General features: G+C 36.6%; 1 protein-coding gene across 8 annotated transcripts in view; it reads right to left on the reverse strand.

The window, feature by feature from the left end:
• The window catches only part of CNKSR3 (CNKSR family member 3), a 138,936-nt gene that overhangs the window by 19,867 nt on the left and 93,569 nt on the right, over window positions 1-25,500 (reverse strand). For all 8 annotated transcript variants that reach the window (XM_056818967.1, XM_056818969.1, XM_056818964.1 and 5 more), the window contains 5 exons: window positions 22,002-22,204; window positions 21,317-21,404; window positions 11,204-11,245; window positions 6,397-6,516; window positions 3,291-3,350 (listed from right to left, as the gene is read on the reverse strand). In XM_056818967.1, coding sequence (XP_056674945.1) covers window positions 3,291-3,350; window positions 6,397-6,516; window positions 11,204-11,245; window positions 21,317-21,404; window positions 22,002-22,204 — 513 coding nt within the window. The remainder of the gene's footprint in view (window positions 1-3,290; window positions 3,351-6,396; window positions 6,517-11,203; window positions 11,246-21,316; window positions 21,405-22,001; window positions 22,205-25,500) is intronic.

Here is a 25,500-nt window from a genome sequence, read left to right on the forward strand (position 1 = left end):
GCTGAAGAGGAGGAAGAAGAATTAATGAGATGCCATCTTATATACCATCTTCTAAAGATTTCATTCACTAGATTCTAGATATGAAACTAATTGCCGTCTTAAACCATATTGCTATTTTCTTGTTAAGAGATTTAGTCAAACATAATCTTAACCAAAGATAATAACAAGGATGAAATTTGTCATACTAATATAACCTCACAAGATAATAATAAAGCCCGGAGATTTATATGAGCTAAAACAAAATAAAAGTAGAACCAAGGGAGAGAAATAAACACAAGAACTTAAATGACAAAATTGAAACAACAAAATGAAACTTAATACTGTGTAATCAAAATAATCAAATTTAGCCCCAAAGGAAAAAGAAGAAAATTGCCCTCCTTTCCCTTCTTTGCAGAGATGGAAGATTATAGGTACGGAATATTGTCTATATTGTTAGATGGAGCTGATGTGTTGGTAATACTTGTGTTATCTCCCTCTTTTTAAAATGTGAGCAAGGATTATCTTTGCTTTTCTATTTGTCACTCTGAACTTCTTAGCCCAGTGCTTATTTAATAAATGCTTTTTAAGATGGAAAGAACTGCATGAACTGATGCAGAGTGAAATGAACAGAATCAGGAGAGCACTGTACACAGTAACAGCAATATATTATGATGATCCACTGTGAAAATTTGACTACTTTCAGTAATGCAGAGATCTTGGACCTCTACAGAAAGATATAAGGAAATATATTTAAAATATAAATATTAATAATGAAAAATATATCTTTTATATATCTTTATATATTATACATATATAGATATATAATATATGGATATAAAAAGATATATAAAGATATTTTAATATATCTCCTTTATATTATCTCATTTATATATATATGAGATATATATGAAGGATAAAGAAATGGGTCTTTAGTCAGAAAAATCTAAGTCCAAATCTGTATCCTTGAGGAAGTCATTTTACTTTCCCCTCAGTTTTCTCAAGTATGAAATGTGGATAAGAATAGCATCTACCTTATAGAATTCATCATGAAGATCAAATGAGATAATATTCATTCTATAAATGCTTATTTTCTTTTCTCTTCCCATCCTCCTTGGAGCTCCTAATTTCCTCCAAAGTTCACCCCAAGATCTCATCCTTAAAATATCTGGTTTTCTTTTTTTATAATATAAATTTGACAAACATGAATATGAACATTTCCAAATACAAAAAGGGAAGAATACTGAATATGAAATCATGAATATTTTGTAAAACATTATTTTTAAAGTATATAGTAAATAGCACAGTATCAGCACAATGTGTATTTTCCTGCTTGCATGTCCTTCTATGTATGCTTTGTAGTATTTCACCGATTTCTTTTCTTTTTTTCTGCACCACTATCCCCTCTCATTAATATTTGGTATATACTGCTATGTGTACATGCCGTCTTCCTTCAGGTGAAAATTGCTTCATTTTTTAAGTTATCAAAAACCCTTACCTTCTGTCTTAGAATTGATAGAAAGTCAGATCTCAGTGGTTGAGAGCCAGGCCTAAAGATGGGAGGTCCTGGGATCGATACAATCTGGCCTCAGACACTTAGCTATGTGACCCTGGGGAAAGTCACTTAACTCCAGCTGCCTAGCCTTTACCTCTCTTCTGCCTTAGAACCAATACTTAGTATTGAGTCTAAGATGGAAGGAGAGAAGAGAAGAGAAGAGAAGAGAAGAGAAGAGAAGAGAAGAGAAGAGAAGAGAAGAGAAGAGAAGAGAAGAGAAGAGAAGAGAAGAGAAGAGAAGAGAAGAGAAGAGAAGAGAAGAGAAGAGAAGAGAAGAGAAGAGAAGAGAAGAGAAGAGAAGAGAAGAGAAGAGAAGAGAAGAGAAGAGAAGAGAAGAGAAGAGAAGAGAAGAGAAGAGAAGAGAAGAGAAGAGAAGGAAATCCCTAATGATGTCATGAAGAGTCAGGCACAACTGAAAAATGACTGAACAACAAGCCAAAATTATCTCCCCAAAGCACAGGTCTGAACATGGCCACTACTGAGTCAGAGAGTTTTCTAGAGTCTCTATTAGAAAATATCAATCCATGAACCCAGTCCAGCCTACTTGAGGTTCCCTACAATTTGGTGCCAAATGGCTTTTCCAACTTTATTTCACATGAATTCCTTTCCCATACTCTACATTTCCTGCTTCCCAGGACTTCTAACTATTCCTTGGGCTCCACAAGTAAATTCGCCCACATCTAAGAAGCTCTGAAGCACCCCTAGCCTAGGCCCAGAAGAGGCTCCATTTTTCTCATTTCTGCTTTTCAGATTCTTCTTCTTTTTTTTTTTAAAGTCCTTCCAGATCCCCTAAACTACTCCTCAGCTATTCCTAGAGTACTCTTTCAGATCCCTCCTTTGCACCATTCATGCCAATCCTTGTGCTCTACTTATCTGTGTGACATCCTATTATTTAGGAAAATGAAAGATCTTTGGGGGCAAAGGTGGTTTTGTTTTGGTAACCCAACACCGGCACAGTGTCTGGAGTAAAGTAGTTATCTAATGAATATCTGCTAAACCTAACTAATAATGAATATCAGTTCTGTAAGTGGAAGGTATTTTCAAGTCCAGGTAAAAGGTCCAATATAGCAATCTACTAATATGGTGATAAGCTCTTGAATGAAAATATCTGCAAATGTGTTCAGCAATCCCTGTTCCTATAGAAATTACTATCTATGGTCAGAATACCAAAAAGTCATGAGCAAATATGGATCATCCAGAAGAAAAACAAAACAGAAACCAAGAAAAAACGTGCCCATCATTTCTTTTCTTCTTTTTTAATCAAAATCCTTACCTTGTCTTGGAATCAATACTTAGTATTGGTTCTGAGGCGAAAGAGTATTTCCACCTGTAGTTAAGTGACTTGCCCAAGGTCACACAGCCAGGAAGAATCTGAAGCCAGATTTGACCCCAGCTCCTCCCAACTCCAGTTCTGGCTCTCCATTGCACTGTGCTCCCCAGCTTCCCCAAGTGCCTATTCTTGCAAACAGTATTCTATGATCAATAGCAAAGGATACCCATTCAAATGAACGTGGTAAAACTTAAGGATAACTTCTTGAGTGACAGATTCAAGATCCAGAACGAGTCTTATGGATATGACCAATATAGGCAATAGTTTTGCTTGATTATGCATATTTCTTTGAGTTTGGTTTTGAGGGAGGGAGGTAAGATAGGAAAGAGAATAAAGCCTTGATTTTCTAAAATAATAAAATAAACATGATAAAATTGATTTTTTACATTTTTTAAAAATACTTCTGAAATGTAATGAAGATGCACTTACATTTTCTGTTGTTCCAGTAATCACATGCAGTCCATCATAGGTAGATTTGATGTACATGCCCTAGAGTGAATTCATAAACAAAGACATTAACCAACACCAAGCTCTAATACTATGTAGGACCCAATGTCAGAAAGCATTTTGCCACAGTTCCTTTTGAACGACAGCTATATTTAGGTCCAGTAAAACAAATGTGAAAGCCTCTGGCTCTAGTCAAAGAAACCTGAGGAAGAACAGAAACCTCAAACATGTGGAAAGACTAAGGAAACAACTAGGAACTAATCTTCTCTTTGATTTACCACTTATATACTAGGAATGCAGGACTGTCACATCCCTGGAGACTTATCAGACGAATACCCCAAGCCGGCTCTTCTAAGACAGCCAGGCCATAGATAATTCAGGTCTCCGACGAACAATCTCTATTCTTCCCTGTTTCTTTGCCTAGAAACAAAACAACTGTGATCTTTCTTTCATTAACTTTGAAACTTGGGCTCAAAGGGCTATTTTTAAAGCAAATAAAATTTTAGCTCCGCTGAATTTATTTTTTTTAAGATATTAAATTTGGCCTCTGTACTAAATTTGGCGTAGGCTATTTTTTAAGTGAGATGTTATTAATGAACACTAAGATGCAGTGGAGAGATTAAAGGTATGTCTCAGAAGCCTTTCAGTGGGGGGAGGAGATGGAGCTAGAGCAGCGATCCTCTAGAAACAGCCAATCCGATGGGCATCTCACAGACTCTGTTAGCAGTGTCTCATTATATTGGGGCAAACAAATCCCCAAGTTTGGTCAAAGTATCCAGAGTAAGAGGGTCAGCAGACACAATGAGGGAGGAATTCAGTATTATCTAAGAAACATCCTACACTAGACACACAGCAGACTTTAACTGAGCCCCTCCACTTTTTGAGGAGAAAAGCAGATGTTTATCCATGGGGCAAGTTTTATATTTGGAAGAGAGAGGAGATGTTCACGTAGTTTCTTTTATTATTATCGTTTTGTTTCTAAACATATAAAAAAAGATTTGGGAACTTAAAGTTTGTACCCTCATAAAACTGTAATAACTGGGGGTGGAAGGCACTATGTATTAAGGAAATAGGGAAGGATAATTTTTGAGAATAGACCTTAGAATAACACCAGTTCTAAGAAATGCATGAATTAATAACCTAGATCTAAACAACCCAGAATTAGAGGTATCTGATTAGGAACCCTAAGGTATCAGGTAGTCATTTCTCTTATAACTAGGAACAACAACAAATGATCCTTTTTACTACTAAGATACAAAATCTAGACTCAAAACCCCCTACTTACCCAACTCCTTTTTTATTTTCTTTTTTTTTTTAACCCTTACCTTCCACCTTAGACTCAATACTGTGTATTGGTTCTAAGGCAGAAGAGTGGTAAGGGATAGGCAATGGGCGTCAAGTGACTTGCCCAGGGTCACACAGCTGGGAAGTGTCTGAGGCAAGGTTTGAACCCAGGACCTCCCATCTCTGAGTCTGGCTCTCAATCCATTGAGCTACCTAGCTGCCCCCATGACTGCTTTTTTAGATATTTGTGTTGTTTCTATTGCACTCAGCAAATAGATTTTTGAAAATAATCTCCAGCATGCCAATCTCATCTTTCTAACTATATAGAAAGTTTAAGGAAGTTAAGAGATTCTCTTTTCCATTTCTTAAAGCACAAGGCTAGTTAAGACACAGTATTAGAGGAATGCTTTGGGACCACCATCACACCAAGCAGAATATAAAAGATACTCTGAAAAACAATTAGGTCTTTCTGAGAGTTCAGACAATACACTGACTTGATTAGAAAAAAAATGTAGATTCTTGTCTACTCTTTGCTTTGAAAACGTTTATTTAATTCCACATAAAGCCTCCAATTCCCCCTGGCTCCCTACCTTACCCTTCCTCAATCCACCTTATATGAACTCATCTTCAGATCTATTTTCAATCACCAGCTAAGGAACCTAGAACTCCCTAGATTCTATATCACACCAACCATGAAATGCTCAATATGCCCTCCAAGGCTTCCTTCTCCATTATTTTTCTGCAAAGTTCATTTATAATAATTTTTCTATTTAGATCCTTTCCCCTGCACATTCAGAAGCACAAATTCCCACTTGGTTTTGAGTGCCATTTACATAAGTAACTCCCTTCCCATACAGTCCCCTCCAATTCTCTGACAATGCAGGTCTCTCATGTTCATTTCCAAACTTGATTTTCTAAAATATTTGTTCCAAGAAGACTGATTAAATTATTCTGTTGCTTGTTGACTGACTGACTACCTTTTGCTTTAAATCTTGCTGTTCTGTTGTTTTTCATGGGGACCCTTTTTGGGGTTTTCTTGGCGGGATACTGGAGTCCTTTGCCATTTTTTTCTCTAGCTCATTTTACAGGTGTAGACACTAAGGCAAACAGGATTAAGTGACTGAAGCTAGATTTGAACTCAGGAATATGAGCCTTCCTGACTCCAGTCCTAATGTTTTGATCAATGAGGCATTCTAGATTCCCTTACAAACTAAGATTAGAATCCACTCTCATTCCCTAGCAAATGCCTCAAACATTTAACTAATATATAGACTCTGGGACCTGGCAGATTTTTACTGATGTCCCTTTACAATCTTTAAGTCTGATCGTGGAGCTCCTGAAGTAGCAGATGGAACTTTTCTTTCAGGCTGAAGCTTTCTCACAAGCTAATCAAATCAACATCTCTTGGGGGTTTATAAGGCACTGATCACCATGCTTTTATTTGGGGTTTTTTTCCTTGCCCTAAAAAGTTCATCTTTTCTTTAAGTAAAGCATTCCCATCTTTATCAGCACATCAGAGTGCTGGGCACTGCTATAAATTCTCCTCAAACCCAACTGATAAAGAAAACACCTTCATCATGCATGCGACAATTTCATTCAATTCTACTTTTCATTTTACATTTAAATTGATGCAAAATAAACCTCAGTATAGTACAAGTTCACAGACATAAATGCAAAAAGGAGTGGGATTGAGTATAATACAGGTTCACTTTGAAAACTGTGGTTGAGTAATCACTAATATAATAATCACTTTATCTGCCAAGCAAGATGACATTTTACTTAGAAACAATACTGGAAGACTTACCAAGCCTTCTCCAGGTTTAACATTGGGTAAATGAACTTCCTCCAAGCAGGCACACTGGCTCATGACTGGATCTGTAGCTGATCTGATGGTCTTATCACAAATGCTATTTAGGACCTTGGACTTATTATAGGGGAAAGAAATAAAAATGGCTGAGTTAATAATCAAATTATTGCTAAAGGTTACTTACAAATAAACACACGATTCAATTATAATCTACAGTTCTAGCTTTCATTCATTTCAGCAATTATGCCTGGCAAGTTATCTTACTATACTTTACTCCCTAAAAAAGGAAGTATCTTCATATATCAATATGGCACAATGTGCCTGGGGATTAAAGGGGGTGAGGAATAATTTATAAGTTTATAAATGAAGTCTCTTTATTAACCCATATTTGCTGCTACTAAAGAATACAACCACGTGTTAAGACCCTTGTTTTCCACTAAGGTAAGGCTGAACAATGGATAGAAATTCTACTTGGAGAGGCAGCAAGGTGGTCAGTACATAAAAGTACCAGTCTTAGAGTTGGAAAAATATGAATCCAAATCTGACTTAAGACACTTCCTAGCTGTGTGATTCTGGGCAAATCACTTAACCCCACTGCCTAGTCCTTACTGCTCTTATGCCTTGGAACAGATACCTGTATTGATTCTAAGACAGAAGGTAAGAGATTAAAAAATAAATGGAAGAAAAGAAATTCTACTTGGGCAAGGCCTTCCAATTCCCTAATATAGCCTTTGGGAATGACCAAATGGTAAAGTTTTCAGAAATTTGTTGATGTCTCCCTCCCCACTTCACCCCCACTAGATTTTTCTTAGCTTTAAATTTCTACTTTGATAGTACACGTAACCTTTAAAGGTTGCCATCAAATGGGATCCTCAAAAAAGCCACAGATTAGAGGGTTTTTTTTTTTAAATAAGTAAGCTTCAGACCTATTATTTTTAGATTTGGACTTGTTATTCAATCATGTGGAGTACTCTCAGTTTGAAAACTCTCTTATGATGTAGATCAGCAATTACAGTTTCTGTAATTTATCTGGAAGCACCAAAAGGGTTAAGTGGTTTGTACCTAGTCACAAAGAGAGAGGCAGTACTTAACTGCAGAGCCTCCTCCCTCCAAGGCCAGATCTACAAGGCAGTAAGCTGCTTCTCATCACATAGTTAACTTAATGCCCACATTACTAAATACCCACTTGCAGAATTTAAGTGCTGATGAATGAAGGAATTCCAAAGATTAATTTTTCTTTTAAGAAGCAGAAGGGGGAGAAGTCCAAGAAGTCATGCTTTAAAAATTCCTCTTATTTGTTTAAGCTTCCCTATTTATGGAAAATATATTTATAGTAACTGTGTTGCTAAATTCCTCATCAGCAGAAGGAAAGCCTTATCAAGGAGCCTAGCCTGGTTTATGTCAAAAGGAGGAAGTGATGATGAATAGTTACTAAATGCGCAAAAAAAAAAAATTTATGGTACTTTCCCTGGGTCACAAGATTTCTACCAACATATTTTTCCCAAAAACTTAAACTAAAAGAATACATTAGAATAAAGTTCATTAGATCAATGTTTCATTACCATTAACAAGATAACGACTTTTTTTTTAAGATAGCTACTCAGAATTAACTATATCTGTGTGAGATATTCATAAGATAGGGAAAATACTACATATGTCATTGTCCAGAATTTCAGATCAGATATGTTGGCTGTAGGCTGGGTGTTTTTATTTTTTGTTGTTACTATTGTTATTTGTCTTTCTTAAACCCTATTTATACTTCCCTTTAACCCTAGTTGGGAATTCCCAATTCCCTTACTTCAATTAATGTGATCCTTACCTAATAAATGAAGGGAAAGGAATAAGAAGGAAATAAACTGTGTAATTAGAATCTGTTACCCTAAAAACTACAATTCCCAGAACCCCACTCTCCTCACATTATATGTTGATGTAGGGAGGTTATAAATTTTGTCTAGTCATACTGGATCAGCTAACCAGGTGGCTAGAATTATTTCCTACTGCCTGAGCCACAGCAGTTTTTGTTGCCAAGGTACTCTTAAAAGAGATTATTTCTTGCTTTGGCTTGCCAGTACAAATTGATTCAGACAGGGGGACTCATTTTACTGATTTGGTTTCGTCCCAAATTTATTCCTGTTTGGGGATAACTCCTAAATTGTATGTACCATATCATCCCCAGAGCTCAGGCGAAGTTGAAAGAATGAACAGAGAGATTAAAACTATGATCAGCAAATTATGCACTAAGATGCATTTTAAATGACCTGAAGCTCTCCTTCTAGTTTTATTTTATTGAGAAGCAGGCCCAAGGGAGATCTACACATCCAACCATCTAAGATGCTTTTTGGACATCCCCTATATAGGCTAAGCCTTTTTCTCCTGCATATACATCATTACTGAGGGTACACTTCTATTGCTTCCAATATATAGGAATTGCAGAAAAAATTACATGAACTCCAGGAATTCAGAACTACAGTACAAGCAGGATCTATAGATCTTTCACTAGAACAAATAAGCCTGCCTGGGAAAGTCCAATTTAAGTACTTTTAACCACTCCAACAGCTATAAAAAATTGGAGAAAAGGACTCTTGGATTCATTGCTCTCATGTAAAAAGAGTACCTTCTATTGAAACTGATTAACTGTATTCTGTCACATGCATTGGAGATAAAAGTCCATAGACAAGTGGACACTATTTTGGGGAACACATTGAATTCCTAAATTTTATTTTATTATTGCTCTTCTTTTTATGTTCAATAGAAAATTTGACTTTTTTTTCTTTATTTCTTGTACTTAAAGTACAATAATCAGTATTTTTTTTTTGTTTTGCAACATAATAATTTTAAAATGTACATTTGTTTTAATATTAATGCACACCCAAAAGCTTTAGACTATGGAAACCTGCCATTGTTTGATAAATGTTATGGGACTGTGATTAATGATTGTGTCTGATTCCAGGAGAAGGGCTTATAGAACAGCCATTGCACAATGCCAAGAAAGCACAAAGTTAATCTGCACAGTGACTATGAGCACAAGGTCAAGGAAACCAACCAATCCTAGTGGTATTGATAAGATCTGCACCAAGACAGAGGACTTGTTTGAGGTTTGAGGTTGCAGCTGTTTGACATACATCAGATGCAGGTTTTCCCCATGCCACATTCAGACAAGTACCTAAGTTTGGCTACCATCCTGGCTCCCCTATCCTTGAGAGTGATGGTAAAATCAGACCAGGGAAACATACTTTCCTTTTACTTCATAATCTAGTCCTTTTTTCTCTCTTATAGTATAGCAATTCCCTGTAGTCCTAGCTGTCAATGGTTAAATGCAATATTACTGCATTTGTCCTACATACTTGTGGGACAAAGACCATGTTAATTAGACTCTGATTTAAGAGCTTGTTATGGATTTATTCTTGTTTACTCAGAAATTTTTATATACGTAGATCTTGATATTTTGGTTTAAATTTAAATTTTTTCTTTTCTCCCAAAGTTTAATTTTTTCTCCTATTTGTCTTTTTTTTTAATGATTTGATTTTCTTTTAACATGATTTATACACACCATAACTCAACCCATGTATCTTGAGTTGATCTGGATGTTGGTCAACACCCTCTTCTGGGGGCAGAGGGGGTTGTATTTTTCATAAAACCCAAGATTTTAAAATTTTGTTTTAAAAAAATTTCTCGAACAGAAGCTTGCTAACTCCTTGAACCAAGGAAATGAACTGTTTGGAGAAAGTGCCATAAAGAAACCTCCACTGCATCAGAAGATCGAGAATGAACTTGTGTGATGTAAACAATTGAACATATTTATTCTGAATGTAAACTCTTATGACAAAGGGGATTGTCCCCTAACTGGCTTTTTGTCAATGCACCTAGCAATTATTGATTTTGTTCTCTTTATTTCCCTCTTATCCCCAAATTACTGTAATTTCCCTTAGAACGTACAATATTGTATGTACTTATAGTTATAGATCTTTTAGAGATGTAAGTTGGTTATGTGTACTGATTCCATGGGGAAACTAGGCATGTAAGTCTGGGAGATTTCTACATGCTCGTTTTCCACAGGAATCACGGGGGCATAGTGTAATTAGAATCTGTTACCCTAAAAAATACAATTCCCATTGCCCCACTCTCCTCCTCACATAACCTCATGACATAGGGAGCTTATAAATTTTGTATAGCCCCACTCTCTCTCTCTCTCTCTCTCTCTCTCTCTCTCTCTCTCTCTCTCTCTCTCTCTCTCTCTCTCTCTCTCTCATCGGTTTGGTAGAGGTGGTATGAAGTGAATGACAGGAGAATCTATTCACATGGCTTTAGATTTTGTTAGATAATTGCCTTTATATTCTTTTACTTCAAGTGATGATCAATAAACTTTATAACATATAATACCTGGAGTATTGGACATTAATTTAAATTCTACAAAACATATATAGTGTCTACTCAGTTCCAGGCACTGAGCAAAGTGCTTGTTTACAAATATCACTTCATTTGTTCCTCACAACAATTCTGTGAGGTAGAGACATTTTATTCCTATCTTACAGTTAAAGAAACTGAAGTAAACAGATTAAGTGACTTCTCCATGGTCAGACAGCTGGTGTCTGAGGTAAGATTTGAACTAAGGTGTTCCTGACTCCAGGCCCAGCACTCTACTCACTGTACCATTACCTACCTGTGTTAGCCTTTGTTGCTGCAATATTTAAGCTGCTGAGATATCTGTAAAGAGCTTGGCTCAGTTCATCTTTTATTCCTTCCCTCCATCTTTCAATTATTTATTTTAAAATTTGGGAAAAGAATGATACGGATATATACTTACAACATTTACAACTTTATCCTCCATTTCAACCACAGGACAATCCTAAAAAAAGAAAAAAAAATCAAAGAAATTATAGTTAAAACATAAAATAGTTAAATATAAGAAATAAAACCTTTTTTATGAGAGTCAATTTCCACCAAATTTCCCCTTAAACTTCTAGTTGATGGAAATTTTTTTCTTCCTTTAAAAAAAAAAAGATTTTTATCTTAATTCACTCTACTATCAAGTACTATATCAAAGTCTCCAACAGGTTTTTTCATTTTTTAAAAATCTTTGACTTCTGTCTTAGAATCAATTGGTTCCAAGGCAGAAGAGTGGTAAGAACTAGGCACTGAATGTTAAGTAACTTCCCCAGGTTTACATAGCTAGGAAGTGTCTGAGGCCAGATTTGAACCTAGGACCTCCCGTCTCTGGACTAGCTCTCAATCTAATCATCAGAGAAATAAATGGGAGACATGGAGAATGATACAGGCTATAAATTCTCTGAGTAGCAGAAAGATGAAAGAATTGTAGAAAAAAACAAGATAACTTCAAGATCTTAAAGAAGTAGCATCTTTTTAACAACAGGTCTCATCTATCAATCTGGGGCCCCAACAACATGTCAGATACCAACTGTTTTAAAAATAAAAACCGAGAACATATGTTCATAAAATATATTAAACACCCAATCTTCAGCCTTCAAATTTAAACAAACATGAATTGATTTAAGAGTAAAAGGAAATTTAATATTTAAAGTCTAAATCCAAGACCATATGATATTTAGTGGTAATGGTGGGATCTTAGGAATTGGAAAAGGGGCAAGGGAGAGACAAATAGGGTCTCTGGGTTTCCTGGATAATTCCTCTTGACCATTCACTAGGAATCTACTGGAAAAAAAAGTCACCTTAATTCTCAGAAGGATTGTAGTTAATTAATCATTTCATTTATTCTCTGCACATGCTTGAAGAACAGTGAGTCAGAAGCCAAGAAGAATCAACATAGCATCTCTGGTCAAAAAGTCATGGGTGACCCAAAGTTTCTTTTTGTAGTCAGGGTATTAACAAGCCACAAGAAGTTTCAAGCTCTGTGCTTGCCTCTAAGAATATCTTCCAAATAATGGACATTGGAAAACTAAGCCATACCAGGTAATTTTAAGCAATGTCTAGATTAAAGTCAATAATACCGTGGAAGTGGAAAATGTTTTAACAAAACATTCGTTAACATGGTGCCAAAAAAAATTCCTCTTGAGAGCATGTTATTGAGGACAATAAATAAAAGAAGACTTGGAATGCAAAGCATTATTTACCTAGCTTAGGTACGAAAGATTTTGAACACTGAATGAACCCAGCTGTCAAATTACAAAAATCACTATTGTCCTCTTTAAAAGTAGCCAAACTGAAAAATGCTTAAACACATGTTCTACTTTTGCCATTTGAATTTAAGGTTTTTCACAGAAATGAAGTAAGCCTTACTTGGCTGCCTAAAGCCAAGCTTTAGTTGGCACTATAAGACTCAATGGGAATGTTCTCCAAGGCTGAATATTATTTCACAGTACATAAAGAAAACCAACAAACAACTTTTGGTTGGCCAGAGGATGAATTTCACTTAAGTCTAGAGAATGACTTACAGGAGACAGAACAAAGTGCCCTGGTAATGGGTGAAAAAGAGGCAGGCAATTCATTCCACAGGAATTGAAGAATCATATATGTAGACGTCTTTCTTTCAAGAAACTCTTAACTTTCTCCTACCAGATAATTTGAAAAGTTACCTCTTGAAGATGGAATTCCTATGGCAGAAGTGAAAAAACTTGGGAAGTTGCATTCTCTAAAACTACTCATGTTCCAACTCAAATATGCTTTTCTAAGGATGTCCTACCATTCTTCTTCCTGTTTAACTTACTTTTCTCCATCACTACTAAAAAGAAACCAATTGGGGTAGCTAGGTGGCTTAGTAAGTTAGACCTGGAGACCAGAGGTCCTGTGTTCAAATCTGAAACTCAGACACTTCCTAGCTATATGACCCTGAGCAAGTCCTTTAATCCCATTTGGCTAGGATTTGCTTCTCTTCTACAGGAGGGTGGGAAGGAGGGAAGGAGGGAAGGAGGGAAGGAAGGAAGGAAGGAAGGAAGGAAGGAAGGAAGGAAGGAAGGAAGGAAGGAAGGAAGGAAGGAAGGAAGGAAGGAAGGAAGGAAGGAAGGAAGGAAGGAAGGAAGGAAGGAAGGAAGGAAGGAAGGAAGGAAAAGTATGGAACTACATGGGTAGAGGGCTGTACATTGAATCTGATTCAGCTATTTTTACTTTAAATTGCATTTGTGACGAGAAGCCTCCTAGGAAGGATGGCAAAAGTGTAGCAAGAAATTACAAAAAGCACCAGTGTTTATTTTTTAAAACTCCCCTATATTTACTGGGAGAGATATTAAAGAAAAAAAAAAACAACAAGCAATTGATTTCTATTTTAAGTTCTCAATATGTATGTTTCTGAGAAAAAATTAATTCTTGCTAGGAGAATATCGTATTACTGAGTCCAATACAATTTGATAAATATTTGAGCCCAAGATATGAAGGATAAAAAGATGAAAAATCTTAAATAAGCCTTAAGGGGGGAAACTATATTGGAGCAAATTTTGACATGTTAATGGAAGTAGAATGTGTTGATCATAAAAGATTCAGAAATCCATCAATCAATAAACACTGATTAAGTGCCTACTATGTCCCAGACACTATGGTAAGCCTTATGGATACAAAAAGAGGCAAAAGATAGTCTGTACCCTCAAATTTGAACTCAAACATTTCCTAGGTATATGGCCCTGAGCAAGTCCCTTAGTCCCATTTGGCTAGGCTTTGCTTCTCTTTTGCCTTGAAGAAGGAGGGAAGGAGGGAGGGAGTTTAGGTTCACCCTCAAGAAGCTTCTAAGTACTCCAGGAAATACTTTATTGCTTTTCCATTAGGTAATACATTTTTATAAGCATACAATTTGGTGTGTTATCTGATATACATTCATAACTACAAATGTAAATTTTTTAACCTAAATTCCAGGGATATTGAGTAAATCTAATCTAGCTCAACTAAGCAATTATCATTTTCTAGGTACTAGAAATAAAAGAAATGAAAATTAGCTGAGTTTTTTACCTGAAGGAGCTTATAATCTAATAAAGGGGATGAAATATGCACACAACTGGAAGAGATTAGTGAAAGAGCTTCAATAATGAATGAAGAAATAATGTAGAGGCCAAGAACCCCAGTTGAAGACCCACCTCTGATGAGTACTAGCTATGTAAGCCTGGAGAATTTACTTAACCTCTTAGGGCTCTCAGGCAACTAATTCTCTAGAATTAGAACTTGCAGACAAGGGACTGACCTTTCCTCATCCAGAAGTTACCCCTTTTTTATTGACTCTTCAAAATACCAATTTTTTTTTGGCAACGATACTGGCATGGTTTGTCCTCTCCATCTCCAACTCATTTTACAGATGAGGAAACTGAGACAAATAGGGTTAAGTGACTTGCCCAGGGCCATACAACTCCCAAGGGTCTGAGGGCAAATTTGAACTCAGGTCTTCCAGGTCTGGAACTTTATCTACTACATCACCTAGCAAATCAGGTCTGACTCTTCATTACTCTACAGAGTTGTCCATGAAGTTTTCTTGGCAATGATACTGGAATGGTTTGCCATTTCTTTCTCCAATGTGCCCCCATTTTACAAGTGAGGAACAGAGGCAAAGAAAGGTAAAATTCCTTGCCCGGGATCAGAAAACTAATAAGTATCTATAGCTTGATATGAACTCAGATTTTCCTGATTTTAAGCCCAGTGCTTTATATGGTATGCCACCTAGCTGCCCCATCCCCAATATCAATAACATTATAGCTTGGATAATGATTAAATACATGTAATTTGGAAAGAAAAAAAAAGTAAACAGGCCACTATGGCCTTAGAAATTCTAGGAGAAAAGCATGAATTCTGGCAAAAGATATGACAGGCAAATGTTGCACAATTTTCAAAGATAACACCCAAATCAGTCCTTAAAGAAGAGAAATGTCAAAAGGTACCTATGAGAATGAAGGAGGAAAGAGAGGCAGAGAATGTTCATTTATGGTACAAGAGAAGGTATGAACAAAGGCACCTAAATACCAGAGGTCTGGAAGAGATTGGAAAGTAGACTGTAGATCCCATTTGACTAGAGTCACAAAGGGGAATACATGAAGAAATATTTAAAAGGATTGAAAGGAAAGTCTGAGCCAGATGGAGGAGTTGAACATCAGGTTAAGTAGTTTATTTTTTACTCAGTAGGCAATGGGGAGATACTGAAGGCTTTTAAGCAGGGTAGTAACATGATCAAACCTCTGCGTTAGACAGATTACTTTGACAGCCGTCTGAAGGACAGATTTTAAAGGAGAGAATAGAGGGAGCAAATGCCAACTATAAATAGTCTAGACAAGAGGTGAGAAGGGTCTCAAAGGGGGTGTTGGCAGTGGAAGTGGCAAGGGGATGGGAGGGAAGAGGGCAGAGACAGATTAAGAAGACTAAATAGAACTGGTAGAACTTTTTAGAATTAGAATAATAGAGTTGGGATGAACCTGAACTGCCTTCCTCAACTGGAAAATGAGGCCCAAAGAGCCAATCAGTCAAGATGGGTTATCACTTAATAACCAACTAACTGAGATGGTAGGAATTACTAACAATCAGTTTAGAAAATCTGCAGGCTTCTATGCTATCATAAAACTAATGGTTTGTATTTCTGGTCTTTCATTATGAATCTCTATGCTTTAAAAGCATTAATTTACAGACATAGCATCCTTGTGTGCCAGATCACGCTTTGACACAGAGACCAATTCAGAAGGCTCATGTCTTCTAATAGAGATTTGACCTCAGAGCTCCAATTCCCATGGAATAGACTGCTACCAGCAAAGGGTTATTCATGTATAGACAAAACCAAGTGACTACAATGACCTTTCTGCCACCCAAAACTGCCCAAGCCAGCTTGAGAGAGCAGACACTCCCCATCCTTATACCACTAGTGAGCATGGGTTCCCACGATCTGTTCCATGAAGACTAGAGGAAGTGGTTGCAGGTGTGGTTTCAAAACATCTGGCAAGAAGCCAGAAGGATCTTCTCTCCGCCCCCCCCCCCCACAAAATTACTGGGAAAAAGTCACTGTCACAGAAAGAGTGACATGATAAGCAGGAAAAATCTATTCTAAAATCTCATTGCATCATTTCCTTCTCCTAGGTTCTGCAGAGACAATTTAGGACAACCTGTAAGGCTGTAGTTGTTCATCGTTTGTTTTTGAAGAGAAATAAATGATATCACAAGGCTAAATTGGGAGTGGAATGTATTGGCATTTCATAATTTATATACATACATACATACATACATATATATATATATACACACACACATATATATACATACACACACACACACATATACACATCATAATACTGATACATTATCTACTGTTCCCCACTGCCTTCCTATTCCTTTTTATTTTCTCTTCAGGGCCTATCTCATGATAGGATCTCAGGAAGGAAAGAAGGAAAGGGAGGAAGGGGAGAAGGGGGGAACAAGGGAGGAAGGTGGAGAGGGAAAGAAAGAAAGAAAGAGAGAGAGAGAGAGAGAGAGAGAGAGAGAGAGAGAGAGAGAGAGAGAGAGAGAGGGAGGGAGGGAGGGAGGGAGGGAGGGAGGGAGGGAGGGAGGGAGGGAGGAAGGAAGGGAGGAAGGGAGGAAGGGAGGAAGGGAGGAAGGGAGGAAGAGAGGAAGGAAGAAAGGAAGAAAGGAAGAAAGGAAGAAAGGAAGAAAGGAAGAAAGGAAGAAAGGAAGAAAGGAAGAAAGGAAGAAAGAAAGAAAGAAAGAAAGAAAGAAAGAAAGAAAGAAAGAAAGAAAGAAAGAAAGAAAGAAAGAAAGAAAGAAAGAAAGAAAGAAAGAAAGAAAGAAAGAAAGAAAGAAAGAAAGAAAGAAAGAAAGAAAGAAAGAAAGAAAGAAAGAAAGAAAGAAAGAAAGAAAGAAAGAAAGAAAGAAAGAAAGAAAGAAGGAAGGAAAGTTGTAGCTTCAGAACATCTGGCAAGAAGCCAGAAGGAAGAAACCAAGAAGTAACCTACTTGAATCTACTTTACTAGCTCATGGCTAGTAAAGTAACAGAGAAGAATCCTGAATCCAAGTTTTCTGACTTCACATCTGATGCTACATTTTTAATCCCCCTCTCCCCAGTTTCCCTCACTCTTGTTGTTTCAATTTTCTATTCTTTCCCTTCTTAATTCTACCCCAAAATGGATTAACAACTCTTTACTTCTCTTCTTCGCTCTCCTACTGCCATTCCCCTTTGTACAACCTTAGATGTGTAAACCTTAAAATTTCACAGACCTGCTGACTACTGCATAAAAGATACACTGATAAGAGTATCTCACACAATTCCACTTTTAATTCTTTCAGACAAATCTATGGAGTTATAGAATCTTAAAGTCACCTTGAGAATAATCTAGTCTAACATCATCCTTAAGATGGGAATCTAATGCCCATCTCCTATATGAAAAAAAAAAAAGTCAAGTGAAACAAATTTGCTATTATCCAAGTCAGAAAAGAAAACCATTCTTATTAAGTAGAGGAAAAGAAAAACTGAGAAGAGTGACAAAGGAGTAATATATATTCTGAGGATTTCTAAATTCAAATAAGAAAGATTTACTCTGAAGGCTACTCAATGTAATTCCGCAAGAATTTTTAATATGCTGAAAAAAAAATGTTTCTCTGGTATCATTCATGTACAGAGTGGTATTTGAGTAGAGGCTTGATGAATTGGAAGAATTTCAACACTTGGAGATCAGAGAGGAAGAATATTTCTAGGATAAGGAGCAGTAAGTAGAGAACTATGAAAACACGGGATATATATAGGAAATGACAAGCAGTACAACTTAATTTGAGGTAGTTTAAGAGGAAAATTGGTCTGGGGCCAAATTAAATGTCTTATATGCCGAGTTAACAGGTTTAGACTTTATATTTGATCCTCGGATTGAATCCAAGTTTTCTTACGTGGGGAACTTTTAAGTGGGGAATAAGCTGGATAAGAATTATGCAGATGGGTAGGGATTTTTATACGGCTCATATAGCAGGTCCAGGTGAGGAAGTCATGAACTAAAATGATAGTACAAATAGGACAGAAAAATGTGACAGCTCTGGGAAGAGGGTGGGAAAAAGAGAGGGAGATGATATTGATAATATGACTTTGGAATTTGTTATTAAAATAAAAAAATTTTTAAACTAAGAAAAATGTGACAGTTCAAAAGTAGAATCCATGGATATGGAGAGGTACTAGATATGATTAGAAAGGAAATGGAGGCATATAAGATGGCACAAGTTTTGATCCTAGGTGACTGAACAGAAGGGTGCTGCCATTTACATAAATGTGTAAGTCTGAAAGAGACGAAAACTTTGATTTTGGACAAACTGAGCTTGAGACTCCAATAGGAACTTTTAAATGGCAATGTCTAATGGGCCCAAAGAAACCCAGGTGTAGGACCCATAAAAGAAGGAAAGACCAAATAAGAGTTACTAGAAGAAAAGGAAGGAATTGTTAGAGGAAACTTACTATCAATACTACATTATATATATGGAATTCTTACTATCCTGTGTAAAATGCCCACCATTGAATGATGATTCAATTTCTTTTTTCTCTTTTTTTAATGGGTTTTTTTTTGGGGGGGGGGGAGGGGGGAAGGGGGGTCAGTAATATTTTTATCATTCAACTTCTTAGGATAGGTCAGAATCCTGACAGTAAAATTTCATTTTTCCAGTGTGCCTCAAAACCCACAAATTACTTAAAAAAAAAAAAGTTAGCAGGTTGTAATGTAATGACAAATCCCATGACATCTGAAAGAAAGGGCTATCTTTATTGCAGGTTAGAAATCATGCAGCAAGAATCCTCAGGTTCATGGTTGTCCCCTGGGAATAAAAGAGCCACTGAGTCATACCAATAGCTATATCAGTTTACCTAAAAGAGAAAAGTTACCTAAAAGAGAACCTAAAAGTTCCATTCCAGGTGGGCAGTCAACATCTACCCTGACTTGAAGTAAATAACTAGCCAAGTATAATATGCAATTAGATTCCTCTTAAATCTAACAGCATAATTACTGCCATTACTCATATTTCAAACCATACTAACTACACATAGTGCTATCACAGTAAACTGGTAAGCCAAACCATACATAAACCACCAACCATGAAAAAAAAATTTCACAACAAAACAGATTTGTCCTATGAACAGACTAGCTTGTTCTGTTTAAAGCATTTATCACTGAAGTGAAGCAGCTTGGTAAAATGGATACAGTGGTGGTATTGAGTCAGGAAGACTTGGGTTTAAGTCTTGTCTCTAAACACAGACTAGGCAAATCACTTAAGTCTCTCCCTGGCTCTAGCATCTTAGACTATAATTTGCAAAGAAAATGTCCACCTGCATTGGTAGAACAAGTACCTCACAAGGAATTCTCTATACCAATTCATTTTTTTTTAATCCCTTAACCATCTACTATTCAAGTTAATCTTTAAACAGTTCTTACAAATCAATTCTAACAAGAAATAACACCAGCAAAAAAGGAATGAAACCATTTTGTGGAAGAAAAAAGCCAGAGAGAAGATGCCACTATCTTTTGGCTGTATATGATACATCCTTTACCAAAAGCCAGCTGTCAATCAGATCAAAGCTGGAGTGTGGACACAGTTACTTTAGATCTTTTGAGTATCTTTTCAAAAACATATTTTAAAAGCACTTTCCAAAAGTACATAAACATTAAGTAAACTGCAAGATGGTTAGCAGCTCAGTGTCACAAGAACAAGGACTGGGCACATTCAAAATGCAATTTTTTAGTCTAAGAGGAAAAAACTCAAAATCAACCATTGTTTGGAATCACAAATGTTTGGGTTCTGAAGTAGTATGGTCAGCAGCGAGTAGAGTAATATTCCTTCTCTTTTCTAGTTTGATCTTAGAACCTGTTGTCAAATTTTGTTTTGCAAATGAACACGGAGTAATTGTAGAATGGACAGAATTATAAAATATTAGAACTGAAAGAATCCTAAGAGATCATTCAAGTACTGGCTGTTACTACCTAGCATGATCTTGTTGTGCAAGTTGCTTCATCTAAGGCCTCCTTGTTTCTGTTTTTGTTTGCTTGGCTTAAAGATATAAGGACTACTCCCAGACCCAATCCTACTATTAATTGGCACTATTTTCAACAAGGACTAGTTTATTCCTCCTTAGGCAATCTGGTCCCATTTCCCCACCTCACTGGCTCACAGGGACTTGACAGACCCAACTTAGTGAGATCTCAAGAAATATGCCAACTCAAATCTCCTCCCCAGTAGTTGGGATTAGCTCTTAACAGGATACTTCCCTACTCAAAATCCAAGCTGATGGCCTCAGTTTCCCTGTCTGTAAAATGAGGAGTACATGGCCTCCAATATCCCTTCCAGTTCTAAATACAGAGCATATCATATATACCCTATATATGATCCTAAGATGAAGTACAAACTTTTTATTTAACACGAGGAAACTGATATTCCAAAACACTTAAATATAGTAATAGTACCAGAGGGGTGAATTTTATTTATTTATCCAATAAATAGCCTTTCTGAAATTCAGGTCCCTGACACATGTAAAACCCAATGGAATCGCATGTTGGCCATGGGAGGAGGTGGGGAAGGAAAGAACATGAATCATGTAACCATGGAAAAATATTCTAAATTAATTAATTAAATAAAAATTTCCAAATAAAATAAAATAAAAATGAAATTCAGGTCCTTTGTAAAGAAGATAACTTTAAGAACTAGATGAGACCTAAAGAGAAATCAGGAAATGCCATATATCAATCAAAATAAGCGAAAGAGTTTCGAATTGCACTTCTTCAATTTCTATAGAAAAATATAAAATCTTCTATATCTTGAGCAGAAGCTATTTTATCACCTTTTTAAAGAAAGAAAAACCAGAAAGTCAGGCAAAGATGATCAGACGGTCATTGTTTTTTCTGTTTTGACTGTGCATTTTAAGTCATGTTAACAATGAGGTTCTTACCTATTTTAAAAAGGGAGGAAAAGTTCATTTGATAGAAGAGGGAGCTGAGAAAGGGAGAGGCAAAAGGAGAAAGAATTAACTGACCTTCTGAACTGAGGTGGTCAGATCCAAGCAAAGCTGAATGATTTTGTTCTTGGTCACTGAGAAGTCAGTGATCCCTGTAAATGGGGTCCTGGAAAACGAAAAGAGAATGAAAGAAAGCTTTCCTTTCAATAAGAAGTGTACTAGACTCCTAGCTCTGTCAACTAATAGGCATGACACATTTATAAGTCTATGGGTTATAAAGTTAAATCCATTTGTTTTATATATAAGTACATATATATACAGACATATACATATATGTACATACACACGTATATATGGATGGATGGATATAACCATTTCCTATTGTGTAACAGTAAAACTTTATTCTGACTGGCATTAGAACTAGAGAAAGTACACTGATGAATTAAGGACAGAGCCAAAATGGACTGGAGATTTAGCAGACTACCAAAAGTCAACAGGATTCATGCCAACCAAATTTTAGCGTCTAACAGCATGTAGTCTTTAAAATAACTTGAGTCTTGAAAGAGAGCCGAGATGTATCTCTTCCTGCTGCTAAGACACTTTTAAAGGTTTTCCAAAGGGGACTCTGAAGTCTGTCATAGATCTGTATCTCGGGGTGTCCGTGTGAGAAGGATTAATTTATTTTCCTATAATAAAAGGAAGTCAAGAAGGCATCTCATATCCCAACTTGACAGGAAAAGAAAAGGGAGATTAATAAACTTACCTATCAAGCCAGGCTAACAAAGCTTTAGCAGCACCAATGAGCTCCACCACAGAGGTCAGGAATTCATTGGGAGGTTTACGTGAAGAATTTCCATCGTAAGATGCACTTTTCCGCCTACTGCTGATATAATTCTGTAAGTTATTGGAAGAGGCCCGTAGTTTCAGAACCAAATTCTTCATATTATCTGTTTCAAGGCCATAATTCTGTGAGAAAACAAAACAAAACCAAAAAAAAGGCAAATTAAGCTCTTTGTTGTTCAGTTGTTTTCAGGCATGTCCAACTCTTCCTGATCCCATTTGGAGTTTTCTTGGCAAAGACACTGGAGTGGCTTGCAATTTCCTCCTCTAGCATATTTTAGAGGTGAAGGAACTGAGGTAAAGGGTTAAGTGACTTGCCCAGAGTAACAACAAGTACGTGTCTGAGGATGCACATGAACTCAGGTCTTCCTGACTCCTGGCTGGATGTTCTATCTACTGTGACACTTAGCTGCCACTTCACACATGTGTTTCAGGTCAGAATTGAACTCAGGGAGATGAATCTTCCTGACTTTAGGACTAGTGCTCTATCTACTCCTAGCTGCCCATAGAATCTATTATCATCATCATCATCATCAAAGAATCTACATATGTAATTAAATATAATATATATAATATATAAATATGTATTTATATATTATATATATATATATATAAAATAAATATAATATCTACACAAAATGAAAAGTAAGTTCAAGATGGTAAAGTTCTCAATGGGGGGGGGGGGGGGATGTCAGGAAAATTCTCCATGAGGAAACCATGTTGTGTTTTAATTAAAATTCAAATCAATACCACTCTTCTGCCTTGGTCTCAATACATGGTATTGATTCTAAGACAGAAAGTAAGGGTTTAAAAATAAAATAAAATACAATTCAAATCAAGTATTTATTAAATGCCTAATATGTAGGCAAGTGCTGGTGATACAAAAACAAAAAATAAAATAATCCTCGCACTCAAAAGAGGCTATAATCTAACTAGGGAGTCAGAAAGTATATGGAAAATAAATATAAATAGAATCAATATGAGGCACTTGGGGAGGAAGATGACTAGACATAAGGGAGAGTGAATCAGAAACACAGACTAATATTAAGCTGAATTCTGAAGGTAAAGAACGATTCTCTGAGGCAGAGATGAAGAAGGAATACATTCCAGGAATGGGAAACCATCAGGGAAAGGCAGGAAGGAGGGAGATGGAGTGAAAAACACAGAATCACAGGGTGGGTTGCAGAGTTTTAAAAGGAAGTAAGATTGAGTTCAGAGCGTAAAGGGCTTTAGAAGCTAAAGAAAGGAGTTCAAATTTTATGCTACTGTCAATATAGAATGCCACAACCATGTATGTACAGGGACAGACACTTGGACATACGAGTAGAAGATGGGCTGGAAAATGTGGGATGATATCAAGGAGTTCTGAAATGAAAAGGAAGCTTATGGCCAATGACCTCAATAATCTCAATAAAATATGATGAGGTCCTCAAGTGATGGGGTGGGGTGAAGGAAGAAAAAATATGGAGGCTTGAGATTTGGAGTAGCTTTTGCAGGGGATCCTGACTGAAGCTAAGAGATATGAATTTTTTTTTCATTTCCTCCAGTTACGTTCAGTAGCCATAAAGAGATGAAGACAAGAAAAAGCTATCTGGAGCTGGGAACAAAGGCTTCAAAAGTAAAAAATAGTACAGAATTGAATTATCAAGCTATTAGGTTGAGATTAGAAAGACAAGGAAATGAAGTCACAGTAAAGCTCATGTCCTGAGAAAGTTCTGGGGAATTTAGGCATTAAAGGTCTCAAGAAAGGCGAAGCATGGGTTTTAGAGAGAAGAGGCATCTATAGAAAGACAGAATGACAAGAGGTTATCAGATACAGGAATGTTAAGTTTGTGACTAAGAAATTAGAATATTTGTGGCTAAAACTGACATCCAGAATTCTTGTGTTGGCTAATTGTAATAAGGATTATTTGAGTGATGAATGATAACTAAGATCAGAGCTGCCAATCACCTCCCTTCCTCCTCCCTTCACACTCCTTTATTCCCTCCCCTTCCAGATGATTCTTCTGTTGGTCTCTCTAAATCAACTCAGAGTGAGTTTTATGATGTTTCAAATAAAAACTTTTTCTCTTTTCTAAGACTAAGTAAGGGTTTTATTGGGGAAGAAGAGAAAAATAAAGAAATGGAGAGAAAGAGGGTTTGGGCTTTCCCTACCACTAGAATAATTCCTAGGTTGGAGGATGGTAGAATAGAGTTCAGATTGGGAAAATTGGTTAACAGGTCTGGAAATTCCGTCACTATAGCACATCAGAGAAATCAGAGAGAGCTGGACTTTCGTCCTTCTTTCTTTCTGTCCCCAAGTTGGGACCCTTCTTCCTTTCTGTCTCCAAGGCAAAGAGACCCAGATTTCAGTTTGTCTCCTCCTTTCTCAACAGTCTTTCCTGGTCATCATTCCAATTAGAATGTTCTCCTTGAGTGATAGCTCAGCAGTCCCAGCTACTCCAACTCAACTTGCTAACTTTTCCCATTTTCTTTCTTCCACAACATTATATGAGGTAGAATGAAAGAGTAGAAAATGAGATTAAATGGGATTATTTTAAAGAGTTTAGAGAAGCATCAACATGTTCCCTGATATAAAAGTATAAATTGAGAAATGAGAAAAAGATAGTGAGCAAGCCTCAGAACTCCTTGCAAAAGGAGGAATGTCACCTGGCTGCAGAACCCAAAAGTCACCTAGATTTGATTCAAATGAAAACGTATTTTAAAAAATCACTTGAAAGAACAAATGGTTGAATGATTGTGGCAAAGAAGCATAATAACAGCAAAAGACAGAAAAGAATATTCCAAAATCCTCCTTTAAAACCTGAATGAGATAATGGTAGGGATGGGCAGAAGCACTTGCTGGGGGGAAAGTGGGGGGGGGGGGGGGGACCAGGCATTCCTAAACACAATTAGACAAAAGGAGAATTTAGAGGAAGAGACTTAGAATGAAGGAAATTTTATTCACTACAGAATAGGAATTCCAGAGAGCACAATGGAGAGGGAAGGGTTGGAATGAGAGGTTCCATAAAGGAAGCTACAGCAAGAAAGAATACAAGAAGTAGGATGAGTATAGCTTGCAGCCCCCTCCAATTCCCATAAATGTTATAAAAATCTGGATTTAAAGTGTGGCAACCTGTTTCTAGTCCATTTTGTTAATAACTCTCTTTGTGACTTTTGGGTCTATTTTCTCATTTCTAAAATGAGGAAGTTGTAAAAGATCTCTTAAGCTCTGTGGTGTTATATTGTCCCAGACCATTTCCTTTTGAATTAAGCCTTAAATCCTTTCAGCTCTTCCCCTTTCTCACCTGATTGACATCTTCTGACTTCCTACACCATGGTTCTCCAAAAAGATCCTGATTACAAGCACACCTAGCCCAACTCATCTAATACCAAATGTTCCTTTCCTTCTGAGAGCAGTAATTCATATCGGACTGTACAAT

Source organism: Monodelphis domestica, chromosome 2, assembly GCF_027887165.1.
Source record: "Monodelphis domestica isolate mMonDom1 chromosome 2, mMonDom1.pri, whole genome shotgun sequence".
NCBI classification, from domain to species: Eukaryota; Metazoa; Chordata; class Mammalia; order Didelphimorphia; family Didelphidae; genus Monodelphis; species Monodelphis domestica.